This window comes from Cervus canadensis, chromosome 16 (genome assembly GCF_019320065.1).
Source record: "Cervus canadensis isolate Bull #8, Minnesota chromosome 16, ASM1932006v1, whole genome shotgun sequence".
In the NCBI taxonomy this organism is placed as follows: domain Eukaryota; kingdom Metazoa; phylum Chordata; class Mammalia; order Artiodactyla; family Cervidae; genus Cervus; species Cervus canadensis.
Genome location: NC_057401.1, coordinates 31,930,054 through 31,946,770, shown reverse-complemented (window position 1 = coordinate 31,946,770; position 16,717 = coordinate 31,930,054). Strand labels below are relative to the sequence as shown.

The following is a 16,717-nucleotide window of genomic DNA, read 5'->3' as shown; positions in this document are numbered from 1 at the left end:
GAATATGTATAAGTATTAATAGAAATGAGCCGGTAGAGAAAGAAAACTTGAAGTTGTAAGACAGGGAGTAATCGATCCTTTGGAGAGGTGGGAAGAAATGCAGTATAGAAAGAAGTCAGAGAAATTAGCCTTAGATAGGAGGAGGAAAGTGCAGAAAGGAAGTGAAGGTGTTCATAAGTTTGTAGATTTGTTAACCAGAAGTACAAGAAGTCTCTTGTCTGACAGAGGAAATATTTGTAAAGAAAGAGGTTAAGGTTCTCTTCTAAGAGTGAAAGAAATGGCTGTAAGAGTGAGGGATTGAGATGGGTGCAAAACTTTTGAAACCAATATTGTAGGGAATGGGAGAAAGAATTGGCTAGAGATTTGGGATTGCTGGCCTGTATTGAGGGTTCCACTGAAATTAGAAATCATGAATGAACTTATCATAACACCAGTTGATAGTTGTGTGATTTTTCTGTAGTAGTGCTAAGCTGCTTGGCTGTGAGGACTGAACTAGGGTTGGGTTTTTGCCTGGCAAATGCTGTGGCAGGACATACCTACACAAGGCTCATTGGCAAGAGTTAGGTTCATTGGCATGAGAGTGGTTGAAGTCATGAACCATGAAGCTTACCTACAACAAGAAGAGAGTGAAAAAGTGAGGGTGCTGATAGGGAAAGACAAGGGGAAGTAACTTGCAGAGCTTCTTTCTAGGAAGTTGAATAATAAGCTATGGCAATACTAGAATGAGAGTCAAAAGAGTAAAAAAGTCAGAGTGTAGGATGTTTGAATTGTGATTTCAGAGGAAAACTGAGTCTGGGGGAATTCAGGATCTTAGCCAAAATGAAGAGGGTATTGATTGAAGCAAATTTAAGATCACACTACCTTGAGGAAAGATTCCTATGGCTATATGGAGAGTGCACAGGAGTGAGGAGATGCTGAATTCATGTTCTGAAGAAGCTTTTATGCATAGATCATGAATCAAGTATTTGAATTGTACATTTGAAGATAAGAAAAAATAGACTTTTTTTTTTTGCTTTGACATGAAGTTAGATAACTTTTCTTTCTTAAGAAAGGAAAAACTAACTTCTGTGTCTATCCAAGACCAAATATGACTGAGACACTATCTAATGACTCTAGAAATCTCTAATACATTTTTAATAATGTCCTTTTTGAGACTTGCCTGGTGGTCCAGTTGTTAAGACTCTGAGTGCTTCCATGGAAAGGGGCTCAGGTTCCATCCCTGGCTGGGGAACTAAGATCTCATATGCCAATGGTGCAGCCAAAAAAAATAATGTCCTCTTTATAGTCAATAATAAAAATGATAATATCCTCTTTGTAGTCAAGAATAATAGTGTATTCTTCATTTTGACTTGAGCTGAATTTTTGCACTTGAATTTTAAGCAAGTCAATTGCATAATATATTGAAAATACTGATGAAATAAAAGGTATAGCTAAATCCACTTTTTCTTCTCTTCTGGCATGTTTTTAGAAGGCATGCCTAATTTTTAACATGGGTAGTGACAAAAGTATTATAATATTTCCTGGCATTCTTCTGCTGAATTTCTTTCTAGTCTTTTTTTTTTTTGACTGAGCATATACTTACATATTTGTAGTTAACTGGATTTCTAAATATCACATTTATACTTGCTTTTTCATTTAACATGAATAGTTTGTCTTCACAAGCATCATTTACGATGGCTACATAATATTGTATTTTATTTTTAGCTTTGTTTTAAAAATGTATCATGAAAAGTGAAAGTGAAGTAGCTCATTCGTGTCTGACTCTGCGACGCCATGGACTGTAGCCTGCCAGGCTCCTCCATCCATGGGAATTTCCAGGAAAGAATACTGGAGTGGGTTGCCGTTTCCTTCTCCAAAAAATGTATCATATTCATCATTTAAGTTTTCTCTGCATTTTTTATACCTTGATTTTAAATACAGATGTATATAAACAGATAATAAAAGACAAATACTTGTGAAAGGAGAGTTACTGATTTGAATGTTCATACAGAACAGACTGAGAGTCATATTGCTTGTTTTGTTTTATTCTCCTGGTGACTCACATTTTTAGCAAGTTAGTTGCCTATGATTTAAAAAATTACAGTTTTTTTATGAAGATTTATATATATATATATATATATATATATATATATATATATTTTCCTGAGACATCAGGTATCTGTCAATACTAGAACTTGTAGTAACATACAAGACTGTCTGATCGGTTTGAATGTTTAGACCCTCTTAGATGGGATGTATGCTCACTTCTTCATTACCCTACCTTCCACTGGATGCTTCCAACATTTATATTACTTGACGGCCCTCATTTTGACTCTTGATCTAGGACAAAATAAAGGATAAAGAAATGATAGTCTTCTCCATGAATGCTGGAGCTGTCACTTCTCAGACACACGTGACTATCCTGTTGTCGGTTTTAAAATTCTTCTGGGATGGCTTTTTCTTCTACCATCTAGCAAAGGAAAAGCAATTCCAATCTTAGCATTAATTTAAGTCTAACAGAAGTAGAAATTTAAATCCACTATGGATCATATAGAACATTTCAAAAACCAAGTCCCAAAGATCTAACTAGTTCATATCACCTGTTTGCATCTCTGTGTCCGTCTATTGGATGAAAAGTCAAGAGCCAGCTGCTTCGTAGGTCTCTGTTAGTGTAATTCTGGTAATTTGCTCACTTCTGGGCTAAATGCTGGCATTAAAGGAAAATGCAAGATGTTTGTACACAAACATATTTTGTGAATCACATGGGATTGCTGTTATTAATACTATGTCTCCTGCTTGACAAGGAGTAATTCTAATAATGCACTAATTGTTGTAATAATGGACTAAGTAATTATTATAATGAACTCTATTTTTTTACAGTTGTATAGGCCTGGTCTTAGAATCACTGTTGTTTTACATTAATGAGGAGCTTTGTCTTTTGGAGAAGATCATGTGAAGAAAGTATCCATGTTAAGGGATCCATGATGAAAGGTTCTTGGTTCCATCTAAGGCCTTAATTTGATCATAGCAAAATTTTTCATTTTCTTTATGGTACATATTTAAGGTGTGGTGGTTGTAGTTTAGTCACTAAGTCATGTCTGACTTACACAACCCCAAGAATTGTAGCCTGCCAGGCTCCTGTGTCCTTGAAATTTCCTAGGCAAGAGTACGAGAGTGGATTGTCATTTCCTTTTCCAGGGGATCTTCCCAAACCAGGGATCAAACCCAGTTCTTCTACATTGCAGGAAAATTCTTTACCCTCTGCACCACCAGGGAAGCCATGACAAATTATTCTTGGTTACATCTAAGACCTTAATTTGCTCATAGCAAAAATTTTCATTTTCTTTATAGGTGAAAATAAATAATGATTTTAATAATGAATTTTACAATAGTACCTGGGCTTATGTAAAAGAAACATCAACAGAACATTCATCATCTAGTAAAGGACGTTTTCTCTTTTTTGGTTCTTCATCTTCTTCACACAGTTACTCTTCAAATGTGAATACACTCATTAAGAAAAAGGTTAGTGTGAAATATTCATTAACTTTTCCATATTTTGCTGGTTTAAGTATTTCTAACATTAACAAAAATGTATTTACCAAAAGAATCAGCTATCATTTTTTAATTAGGGCATAGTATCTTCTTCAAAGAGATAATCCAATATACTTCTTTAAAAGGTATAGCTTTTGTCTTGTTAATTCTCTTTCGTATTGTATTTATTTACACTTTTTATTTTCTCATTACTTGTTCTTATTTAAAAATCTAAAAAAAACTTATAACTTTAAAATCTTCTAGTTAACACTAGCCTAAATTTCTAATTCATGATTACTGATGGTACTATAGGTGTTATATACAATTTCAAAAATCGAATGAAGATGTGCTTCTGAAACACTAATACTAAAGTTTTTCAGAGAGGTGTATTACAATAAAAGATGTTAAGATACCTTATTACTTTGGAAAGACCAACATTTTCATCTGAGGAGTTAAAAGACTTAACTTTAGATATTCTATTGTTTTGAGATACTAAGACTTTTGTCACGGGCAACCTGAACAGTTGAGATGAATTGTACTTATTGATACATACTTAGTGCTGAAGGATTTTTCAGGCTGATTATCATTCATAATACGCACAATTCATCTCATTCTTAAAGTCAGTAACTTGATAAATAAATCACATAAGCAAGGTATAAAGGAATATAGATATTGTTTGTTTTATGACTAAGTGCAAATATGAGTGTAAAAACATTTATCATATTCATATTATATTATTCATATAAGTGAGAATTTGGTGTAAGTTAACTCTGTCTTGGATATCATGAAAAGATGCCTAGGAAGGGTTTAAAAGATCTCATTATAAAGTGGCTTACCCTGTAAATACCCCACTATGAAAAGTAAATTAGATGATCACCCTACTGATAAAGTCATTGTCAAGATGTGGACTCTAAGGACATCATATCCCTAATTGTGAGATTATTTAGTAGTTAATGATGCTGATTCCTTTTTGCTAGCTGAGGAGAGCACAACAATTTTGTCTTGGGGTTTTAAAAGTTAGTTATAAAACAAGTTATGAAGTCATCACTCAGATGTTATTCCTGTTTGAGATTCCAAAAATTCCTTAGATTGCTTCAAGTGGGTGTGCTCAGAAGAGACCTCGTTATGCATTAAAAACAAAAATTCATAAAGTCTGCATTAATGTAGGTGACTGTTGATGGAGACATTGGACCAGAAAATATTTCCGTTGCCTTTTAATCTTCAACCTAAAACGCCTTTTACTCTTTTTTCTTCCTATAGAGTTATCAATTGTTGGTTCTTCGGAACACTGTTGAAGTGGCTCAGTTTATCAATAACAATCCGGAATTTTTACAACTGGCTGAGTCATTCTGGAAGGAACTCTCTTACCTTCCCTCTCTGTATGACTACAGCGCCTACCGAAGATTGATTGACCAGTATGGAACACATTATCTTCAGTCTGGGTCCTTAGGAGGAGAATACAAAGTTTTCTTCTACATGGACTCAGAAAAAGCCAAAAAATTTGGTAGAGTATTAAAAACATTGCTATATATAAGCATTGCAAGGATTTTAATGGGGGGAATAACCTATAGTTAACTTAAACTTTAGAGCTTTAAAATATGACAAATAGTGGCTAAATTGCAAAGGAATCCAAAATTGTATTAATCCATTATACTCTACACAAAACCTTCCAGGCCTTAAGAAAAAGCTTGCCTACTCTTTTGGATAGTATCCTGAAATGAGAGTTAAGTTGTTACCATTGTTGTTATCTCTAGAGGATGTTGGTTGGGTTTTTATAATACTTTTTGATCTCCCCATTTCTCAGATTAAGTAATATTCCTTGAGGAAAACTGATGAGGATTTTAACTAATATTTCAGAAATCAAAATGTTTCAATGAAATATTTTTTTATTTGCCTTTACCACTCACATGCCTTTAAAAACAAATCTGCTCTGAATATCACAAGTTTGTTTACTACCTAAGACTTGTAACAATAGCTTAAATTTATTGATTCCTTCTCAACAGGTGAGTTTTCTATGTCAGCAATGGTCCTCACTGCTACCCAGTGAGATGTCCACTCTGGCTCCTGCCCCACAGGCTGAGAAATGGAGACTCAGTGCTGTGAAGAGACTCATCTCAAGGCATATAGATTGTAAGGAGGTCTAACTAGCTCCAGCATCAGCTTAGCTTTATCCTTATGTTATGTTGCTGCTGGAATTGCCTGATTCTTGTTAGAAACTGGGCACACTACTGAGTTCATGCTTGGTTGACTCCACAGTGAGAGGATATTCCTCACCAGCTACCGCCATGTTGGAGGAGCATGTGAGTCTTAAGATCCGTTCCTCCTCTCCAAAGACCTTTTGGCCCTGGCTGGTGGCTCAGAGGGTAAAGCATCTGCCTACAGTGCGGGAGACCTGGGTTCGATCCCTGAGTCGGGAAGATTCCCTGGAGAAGGAAATGGCAACCTACTCCAGTACTCTTGCCTGAAAAATCCCATGGATGGAGAAGCCTGGTAGGCTACAGTCCATGGGGTCCCCAAGAGTCGGACACAATTGAGAAACTTCACTTATTTATGGGCCAAGTCCAAACTTCTTCCCAGTTTTGTCCTGAAGCTCATGGCCACACTTGCTTCTCTATCCAAATTCACCTCTTCAGTGCCTTATTCTTCAGTCAAGACTTTCTTACCACCTTGGAGGAGAGTAAGACTTTTCAGATGAGATTCAGAGGAGGAATATAACCTTGTCTTGTGGGTAAACCACAATATTTTCTGTTTCCATTGACTATTTTCCCCCCTAGGGCTTAATTTTTTTTTTTTTTTACCAATTATGATTCAATTAGAATGTGAACTTCTCCAGCCTCAACAGGTTGGAAATGAATGCACAAGTACAGGTTTTTGTAGCAACAACAGAGGCAATATTTCTTTGGGGAATTAATCCAGAAAATGGCTTGATCTAAACTCAGTTTCATGATCATTTTTTTTTCTTTAACACTTAAAAGAAATGAAGAGGATTTTAAAAAAAGCCTTCTGAGTTGGTAAAAATTTTGAGTAAAAATTTTACTCGAGCAGTTTCTGTTCCTCCCAAAAGTTTTAATTGAAATTAATCAAGACTCCTGGGATATGATACATACAAGTGTTCTTTAAGAAATATTGTGTTTATTATAATATTGTTAGTAAAATAAAAATGTATTTCTATTCTTTATTATTTTCTATCCTCTTTTTAAAAATTACATTGGCAAAATTCCAATTGATAATGAATAGAAATTATAACCATCTAAGATGTCATTGGAAGAAAATGTAGAAACCAGAGATGTTAAAGATGGAGAGACTGAGGCACTAGAACTAGGGTTTTAGGAATTAATTACTGTAGAACCACACCCAGTTTTTGGCATCTCCAGTAGGTGGGCTGGAGGCCATTGCATATTGATTTTTACCTATTTGCCTTGTGCCTGAGAAGCTGACTGTGGTTGGGTGAAAGATATTAAACTCTGAGGTGTTCAATTTTAGTTCCCTCCACTATTTCATATAGAAATCATCCATGTAACCCCACCCTCTGGTCAAAGACATTAGAAGTCAATATTGGCTGAATCATTTGAAAGTGAGACAAACAGTTGATGTCTTATCCCTAAATATATGCATGTATCTTATTTTGTTTATAACAAAGATCAAATATTGCTTTTTCTGACCCTTGATCCTCCTAGAGTACTTGAAAATATACACATCATATCATTTTTGATTATATGGCCACAGTGGTAGGAAACAACCTCTTCTCCCACTCTCACACCTGGCATCTCAAAGGAGATTTTCAACAAATGTGGAAACTAAGCATGTTTAAAATTTTTTCCCCCAGATTTCCATTCAGAGGATAAGAAGAAATGTGCTTCCTCACATTTCCAGTTTTTGTTTACATTATCAAAACAAAAATGCACAACGATGGATGATGCCTTAAAATCGGTTTCAGGTAAATGAGAAGCGGGTAATTTTCATTACAAGTTTACCTCCATCCCCCTTGTGGTTAATTCCTGGTCTCCAAGGGACTTTGACATTTCAGCAGGCATTCTATTTTGCGTTTTTCAAACACTTGGCTATTGTACCTGTGATCTTTCTGTCGGATGTCATGGCAGTGATCCATCATGCAGAACAGAAGGTTCACTGAGTATGTCCTGGGCACTGTAACTATGTCCTCTGTGTACACCACCCCTGTCTCCTGTGAGGATGGTTGGCAAACCAATCTAGAAAAATGACACCAAGAGGGGACGCTTCAGTTCCACTCTGTAACATGGATGTTCAGTGCAGGCAAAGATTTGGTGATGGTGGTGGCAGAGTAGGGTAGGTGGTGTGTTAGTCTTTGAGTGATTGAAGAAGGAACTGGAAGGGTAAGACTGTCTAGACTGTCTAGACACTGTGTCAGGGAGTTTGGGTTTCATCCTGATGGCGAGGGATGCCATTAAAGGATTCAATACAGGGAGCGAATAAATGAAAGATGACAAATATAAAGTTGTAGTGAAACAAGAGGGATTGAAAGGGAATAATCTGATAGGATAAAAACCAGAAGAGATGAGTAAAATGGAAGGTAGAGAAGAAGCTGATAGTGAGAAGTGCTAGAGTGAAGTTAAGTAAGAGAAAGTCTGAAGATTCTTCATTGGATTTGGCAATTAAGACTTAATTGCCTAACATGAAGAGATTTTTAGTGTGGTAGGGATGGGAATGAGACTGTGCCATGAAATGTGTCAGGCCATGGAGTGATATTGGGGCTCAAGCTCTCTTGGGATGATGGCAGAAATTGGGATGAGGGGAAGACTGCTGCAGGTGCTAAGGTCCTCATCAAGGAAGTGAGGATTCTTCAGCAGATAAATGCAAGGAGGAGGGAGACACTGTTAAGCCAGGCTTTAATTCCTCATTTACTTACTGTATTCATCAACTGTTGATGGAACCTATAGTGTCTGCAGAAATTGTTCTAGGCACTGGTGAGGCAGCAGTGAACATGCTAGAGAGAGAGCCTGTCTTCTTAGAGCGGACAGGACAAAAGAGAAGGACAAGTAGTTGAACAAGGTGGAAATACAATGATCTGGAAATAGAAATGAAAGTGGGAGCTTTGAAAAGATGTTAATATCAGCTATCAGCTGGGTTGGTGGTCAGAAGTGGCTCATCAATTTTATTTTGTGTTATTATTTCTTTCAGGCTTAACAAACAGGTAGCACTTATGATGTGCCCAGCACCATTTTAAGTGATTTATAAGAATTAACCAATATACTCCCACCTAAGAGTTGGATATTATTCCATATCTCCATTTTACCGACAAGGGCACAAGCCACAGAGAGGTTACCTAAGACTACAGTTGGTGTCGGGCTTGAGATTCCAATGTCTGGCTTCATAGTCTGGACCCTTTGCTGTTGTCCTGGGCCGATTGTCTAGGGGAAGAGGGCCAGCTGAGCAGAGAGTTTACTGAAGTGTAGAGAGAGAAGCTACAGGCTTAAAAATAAATATGAAAGCCGATTTCTTATACTCTGTATTTTGTAAACAAGCTTATCAGTTAAGGTGGTAATTCTCACACTCTGGTATGCATGAGGATTACCTGGTTAGCCTGATCAGCTGCTCAGGCCATGGCTTTTCTCCCAGCTATTTCCTTCTAGATATCCGTCTGATATGAGAAATCTGCAGTCGTTCCAGGTGATTCTGGTAGTTCAGGGACTGAACTTAGCAATACATTGCTTTAAAAGTGGTTCTATTTGTATATTAAAAATGTAACTAACAAGGAAGATGAGGACGCACTCAGGTATTTTTATTAAAAATATGAACTTCTGATTATAAAACTGTAATTTTTAAATTTGTAAAATTGGATGAAATTGTAAAATTTGATTAAAAAAAGGAAATGAAAATCAACCTCTGATCAGCAAGTTAGGAATTTCCGGTCATGATCAGTGTAGAAATCAGCTACACAAGGAGATGAAAATATTTCTGAAATTATAAGGCACAGATATGAAAAAAAAAAAGGGATTTGATTAGTATTTGAGTTTTTTAAGACACTTTTTATGTGTTAATGTATGCCTGTTAATTAACAGCATTTTGCTTACTATAGTATTCCAGATGCAATGAACTTTCCCTCCCAACATTTTCTTATGAAAAATTTCTAACATACAGAAATGTTGAAAGAACAGAGTAATAAACACCTATGTACCCATCCATTATATGTAATAATTATTATTTGGATATATTTATATATATATATCTATGTATAGTATTTATAATGTTGACTGTCAGCAATACAAAAATATGTATTTAAAATATATGAATATTTGCTGAACCACTTGGAAGTTTCAAACAACATGATGTTTCATCCCTAAGTATATACATGTATTTTCTAAGAAGCAAGACAGTCACCTGTATAACAAATATTCTTATTACACTAAGAACATTAAGAATATGAATAATAATCTCTTAATAATCATCTACTATTAGGGAATGATTGTGTCTGTTTTCTTTTCTCTCTTAATAGATACTGTTTTTAGAGTAATTTTAGGTTCACTAAGTGATTGAGCAAAAAGTACAGAGAATCCCTATATCCCCAATCACGGGCACAGCCTCCTCCACTATGAACATCCAGGCCACAGTGGTTCATTTGTTACAGCTGATGCACCCATATCGGCACAGAATAGTCACTCAGAGCCCATAGTTTACATGAGGGTTCTGTATACTCAGTGGGTTCGGGCAAATACATAATGACATGTAAACATCATAGTGGGCTTCCCCGGTGACTCAGTGGTAAACAATCTGCCTGCCAATGCAGGAGATATAGGTTCCATCCCTGGATTGGGAAGATCCCCTGGAGTAGGAAACGGCAACCCACTTCAGTATATTTGCCTGGGAAATCCCATGAACAGAGAAGACTGACGGGCTGCAGTCCATGGGATCGAAAAAGAATCAGACACGACTCAGCAACTCAATAACAATCCATTATAGTTTCATGTACAGCAATTTCACTGCTCTAGAAATCCTTTAACGATCTTAAAAATCCCTCCTACTTGGCAATCACAGGTATTTTTGCTGTCTCCATAGTTTTTCCTTTCCCAGAATGTCATACAGTTGAATGGGTTGTGTTAAAATACTTGATAGACTTTCAATTTCATTTTCTCATTCTCTTTTCATTTGTACATCTGAACTTATTTGATTTTTCCTTGAGTAGAAAGCGGGGACAATGTGTTGCGAGGGGTCCCATTTGTCAGAGGGGGACGTTCTGGCTTAATGGCTGGCCTTAGTTACCTGGACCTGGACAATCCTGCTGGAAACAAACAACGATATTCTCGCTGGGCAGGATCTGTACCTGATCTTCCAGAAGTCATAAAACAAAAGGTATGTGATGTTCAGTGCTATGTGGCGGCCTGGATGGGAGGGGAGTTTGGGGGAGAATGGAGACGTGTTTATGTAGGGCTGAGTCCCTTTGCTGTGCATCTGAGACTGTTACAACATTGTTAATCATCTGTACTCCAATAAAAAACTAAAAAAAAAAAAAAAAAGAAAGAAAAAAAAGAAGAAAGCACCAGAAAGCAGTCATGTTTATTTGCACTGGGAGAGTGAGATTAAATCAAGGTGGTTAAACAGAGAAGGTTGTAATTAGTGTTTTCTGTATCCCAGTTATGGCTTGTATAGTGAAATGAATGCATACCTAATTGGAAACAGAAGCTTCATTATCCTGTATGTCCATATTTCAGTTGTAAAGGTTAAATGTCTTGTAAATCCCAAGAGAAATTAATGCTAAAATTTGCACTTATAGCATTTGACCTAATTTTGGTTATGCTTTCCTGGTCCCTGATTCAGAGGAGTTATAGATTCTTTCAATAGGAAGGTACTTAGGTTTGTCTAGTATTAGGTTTGTCAGGTCATCTTTCTTCCTGTGCCCATGGCTTAGCAGTTTCTGGAGTCATGCAGGTTAGTTCTAAAAAGATAGAATCAATTTGACTGGCAGAATTTTAGGATGTTTTATTGGTACAGTCAGTTCTTGTATAACACAACATATGTGTTCCTAAAAATCAGAGAGTTAGGCAAAACTGTGCAATAAAGACCACAGGGCTTATGGGGAAAATGGTGTTAGGAATATAACACACAAAAACTTGATCTGTGACACTCATTAAAAAAAAAAAAGACAGGCACCAATAAAAACAGCTGCAGATTTATACATGTTAAATTGTTAAATGCATAGTCTACAACAAATGTGGCACATCACCTTGAAGAGAACCTGAATCTTGCAAGGGTGGAAATGTGTGGTCTTCAAAATAATCTTTTAATAACTAGAAAATGAAGGTCCTATTGGTTTTAAAAAATTTTATGCATTCACACAAAATGCAAAAAAGATTCCTTCCTTATCTGGTTCTAGTTTTCCCTAGGTTTGTCTTGTGAAGAAAGTGGGTTGCTTTCTTTTTTTATTTGAACCAGAAATAGTTGGAATGAAGATGAGTGGCTTTTGATTTTGTTTTCATAGCGGTGAGCCAAAATGCTGGAAGGAAAATATTCTTACTAAAACTCTGATTCCTGACCATGTGATGTCTTCATCTGTGTAGCTAACACCTTTGTATGAACTGGTCAAGGAAGTACCTTGCGCCTCTGTGAAAAAGCTGTACCTGAAACGGGCCTTCGAGGAGTATCTGGATGAATTTGACCCCTGCCATTGCCGGCCTTGTCAAAACGGTGGCATGGCCACTGTTCAGGGAACCCAGTGTCAATGTTACTGCAAACCAAACACGTCTGGTGTGGCGTGTGAGCAAGGAGTCCTCTTAGGGGATCAAGCAGGTCAGTGTGCTGCATTTATGGTGGCCACTTTCCCTCTCGCTTCTGAGATTGTGCTTCTTCATGTATGGATAGGGGGAAGTCTCATCAGGTTTTGAATCTGACTCTCCCTCTCTATTCCACCTCCAGATTATAGCTACTGGGGTCAGGGCCCTTTGCTGTCTCACTGAGTTCCCCATCTGAACTAACAGAAAGTTAGTTGCTTCAGTTGTGTCTGATTCTTTGTGATCCCATGAACCGGCCTTCCGGGCTCCTCTGTCCATGGGATTCTCCAGGCAAGAATACTGGAATGGGTTGCCAATTCCCTTCTCCAGGGGATCTTTCTGACCCAGGGAATGAACCCAGGTCTTCTGCATTGCAGGCAGATTCTTTACCATCTGAGCCACCAGGGAAGCCCCTGAACTAACAGACCTGCCTTCAATTCTCCACTCTCTATTAGAATAGATTTATTGCCTGAAACATGTTCCATCCTTCCATGGTCATCTCAGTAAAGTTTTGTCTTAACTTAGGCCTACAGAGCTTTTGTCTGAACTCACTAACCTTTCTGGTGGCAAGCCTTTGGAAACACCACTGTTTCTATTTTCCATTATGTCCCCACCAATTAATCATTCATTCACAAATATTTGTTGAACAACAGCTGTGTGCTCAACAGAGCGTTTGGTGCTTGAAGTCAACATGAAGTTGACTTTATGAGTAGGCAAAGTATGAGACGATTTGTGTATACTTGTTTTTATATTTATTTATGTGGATCTTTCATCTCGAAAGCTCATTTCTTAAGGTCAGAACTGTTTGCTTCCTTTATTCCTGGAGCCTGATATAGGGCTTGATTCATAAAGTCACTTAATAAATAAATGTTTGATAAATGAATGAATAGATGACTAAACCATGGTTGCTTATAGACAAGCATCAAGAAAGCATCTTTGCCTCCTAATATCTTCCCAAGTGACTAGTATTGATAAATTAAAATACCATCTCTGTGATTGATTCCTTTGAAGGTTTGATTTACAGCTATTTGCTAAACTGGAAGCTCCCCCTGCTGGTGAGGAATGGAGTAGCAATCATAAAACATCAAGCTCTTATTACCTACTATTAATACTGAGGGCTCAGATGGTAAAGAATCCGCCTGCAATGCGGGAGACTGGGCTCGATCCCCGGGTTGGGAAGATCCCCTGGATGAGGGCATGGCAACCCACTCCAGTATTCTTGCCTGGAGAATCCCCAGGGACTGAGGAGACTGGTGGGCTACATTCCGTGGGGTGGCAAAGAGTCGGACACGACTGAGCGACTGAGCACACACATACACACAACTTCTAACTGTGGAAGAAAGAGTAAGGAAGATTGGGGGAAATTATTATACAAATTATTTTCGTTTCGGTGTGTACAATACTGAGGAGTGAGTGTTGGGGGCGAGAGGGGAAGAGGGATGTAGGTCCTGCAGTGGAAATAGCTAAGGAGCAGTAAACACCCCCTTCTATTAGCAGAAAATAATGCTGTGAGGTGGTGGTTCCTGATTAGTTTCTAACTAGGAAAGAAAAGTTCTTAGAATATGCTTCAAATTCTCTCTTACCTCCCCCAAGGACCATGATGGGGAAAATACTAAAAACTGTGAGACAGGAACCAGCCCTGAGGTGGAAGGTGGCCAGAGTGAGTGAGGAGGTGCCTGCAGGTTAAGAAGGATGCTGACAGAAGGTAGACACATTTCTCCTACTTGCATATTTCCTCATGTTATCCAGCTCCAACCCTAGGGTTGGCAACCTGGGTACCCAAAGGACTATGTTCTTCTCAGGCCTAATCACTGCTTTAACAATAGGACCTTATGGGCCTTTATTGAGAGACTGTGAGGTGATAAAAAAAGAACCTGGATTCAGCTGTAAGACCGAGTTACAGTCAGGATGTGGCACTCGGCTGCCAGTACAGCACTGGACGTAGCATTTAACCATTTAGTCTTGGATTCCATGCCTATCAAATGAAAATGTTAACAGACCTCTTGGCCACCTCCATTCATTTTTGTGAGAAGTAAATGAATGAAAAAATGCACGTGGAAGTGCTTTGAAAATAGTTGTAAAATAATACACAAATTTAAGTTATTGTTGCAAGAAGTTTGTTAGTGCAGTCTTAATGTGGACAATCCTAGTCAGCGTGCAGGGACTGCCTGGCCATGGTGGAAGACCTCAGTAAACAGTGTGAAGGGAGTACACTCCGAATTGTCGCCACCCTCAATAACCACTTTGCAGAAAGCTTAGTATTAAGCTCAGAAATCTTTCTCTCTAAGTGCTCTCCAAAGAATCTTTCTCTTATTTGCAGGAGGGGTGGATGGAGGGTGGAACTGCTGGTCCTCTTGGGGTCCCTGTGTTCAAGGGAAGAAAACAAGGAGCCGAGAATGCAATAACCCACCTCCCAGTGGGGGTGGGAAATCCTGCATTGGAGAAACCTCAGAAACCAGGCAATGCGAAGACGAGGAGCTGGAGCATTTGCGGTAATGGAGACCAGACCTTCTGGCAATTACATAAAACTCAATGCCCTCTGCAGAAGCATGGAATACATGATGGCTGCTATTGAAAAATTTAAACCCTAAATGATGGTTTTATCAGGGAGTGCTTGGTTTTTGACACGGGTCAGCTGAACGGGAGAGGCATGTGGGAAGTGAGAATCACTGAGAGTGCCTTGACATGTAGATGCCTTTCCTCTATTCTTTGGTCTAGATGTGCTCAAGTTGCTCAGTTGTGTCTGACTCTGCAACCTTATGGACTGTAGCCCTCTGTCCATGGGGATTCTCCAGGCAAGAATACTGGAGTGTTTTGTATTTCCTACTCCAGGGGATCTTCCAGGCCCAGGGACTGAACCTGTATCTTTTGCATTGGCAGTAGGGCTCTTTACCACTAGCATCACCTGGGAAGTCCTCGTGTGTGCGCTTCAAGTTTTCCTGATGCAGCTGTTACAAAAGGTTGGGGAACTGGGAGGTGGTCTGGCTCAGTGGATGCAAGCAGCAGCTTTGGCGTCAAGCAGATATGCCACCTGCCTGCTCTGAGAACTTGAGCAAGTTACTTGCAGACCTTTAAAATCAGGATAAAAATAGTAGATACAGTGATAACCAAAAGTTGTCAGAATTAAATGATGTTAAGAACACAAAGTAATTAGTACAGTGCCAGGCACATAGTAGGTAGTCAATAACAGCTGCATTATTTTCAGATTTACCACCCCCTCTTATTTATTTTCTTTGGATGAAGCATCAAGAACATATTTGAGATGGCTAACATCTTCACTGGTTAACTCAGTTGTCTGATACTGACTTCCTATTGGTCAGGATCTTGCCAAAACTATCCTTAAAAATGCTTCATTGCTGAATTGTTCCCCTGGGTTGGAATTCTTTATGGCACACCCTATTCTTTAACACTGTCCTTATCAACCTTTTCTGATCAGAGATTAGCAAACATTCTACAGAGATAATTTGAAGGTCATGTGAGTTGACGAAAATGTAAGATGCTTGGGTGTGTGGTATTAGCATAGGGAAATGGAGTGCCTTATTCCCAGGTCTTGGGTGCCTCCAGCAAGAACACTGGAGTGTGTTGCCATGCTCTCCTCCAGGGGATCTTCCCGACCCAGGGATTGAACCTGCGCCTCTTACATCTCCTGCATTGGCAGGCAGGTTCTTTACCACTAGTGCCACCTGGGAAGTCCCATCTCTTGGCTGTGGCAGCTGGCAAACATATGAAATCTGGAAGGAGGAGAAAGCTGCATTCAGGGCACAGATTTCTGGGAAGGCAAGGGTCTCTGAGGGAGCCTTGGCCCCAGCGGGTGTGTTTCCTCACCTGCAGACATAAAACTGGATGGACATGAGCCTCCTATGGAAGCTCTGAGAGAATTCCCACTCTTCTTGGTACTCAGAAGAAAGAAGATATCCTCTTCCTCCTTAGTACAAAAAGGAAAATTATGCTTACTGCTTCACATTTCTGAGTTTCCTCAGTTGTGACAAGAATATAAGGAACTTAGCTCAGAAGGAGGTGACATTCAGAGGCTATTTAATGTAAGGCTTCCCTTCAGATTTCGTGTTTCTGGAGTGGAGTTAATATTGGTGGAAGAGTGACCTCAGAGGCACCACTGATAATCATTGCCTAATGATGGATGCCAATGTTACCATGATTATGATGCCGAAAGCTCAGCCTCGCTGTGCGGGTGCCGAATTAAATCTCGGAGACAGTGTTTTGGGTGAAGTAGAAAAGAATAGCTTTATTACTGTGCCAGGCAAAGGAGGACGTAGCAGGCTCCTGCCTCAAGAAACTAAGTGTCCCAAGCCCAGAGGATCTGCTGAGGGGGTTTTATAACAAATGCCCAAGGGTGGGGTCTCTGACAAGATCAGGGTGTGTACCCAGCTGGCACTCTCTTCATCTCATCTCCATGATGGGTCTCTTTAGTCTGGCCTCAGCTGTTTTCTTGGTTGCTTTTCCCTTGA

At 38.8% G+C, this 16,717-nt stretch overlaps 1 protein-coding gene across 1 annotated transcript in view; it reads left to right on the top strand.

Moving 5' to 3' along the window:
* C7 (complement C7) overlaps nt 1–16,717 on the top strand; it is a 55,678-nt gene that overhangs the window by 20,493 nt on the left and 18,468 nt on the right. Inside the window, exons 7-12 of the mRNA XM_043488923.1 lie at nt 3,331–3,501; nt 4,771–5,014; nt 7,337–7,447; nt 10,670–10,836; nt 12,042–12,270; nt 14,572–14,743. Of these exons, the coding sequence (XP_043344858.1) occupies nt 3,331–3,501; nt 4,771–5,014; nt 7,337–7,447; nt 10,670–10,836; nt 12,042–12,270; nt 14,572–14,743 (1,094 nt within the window). The remainder of the gene's footprint in view (nt 1–3,330; nt 3,502–4,770; nt 5,015–7,336; nt 7,448–10,669; nt 10,837–12,041; nt 12,271–14,571; nt 14,744–16,717) is intronic.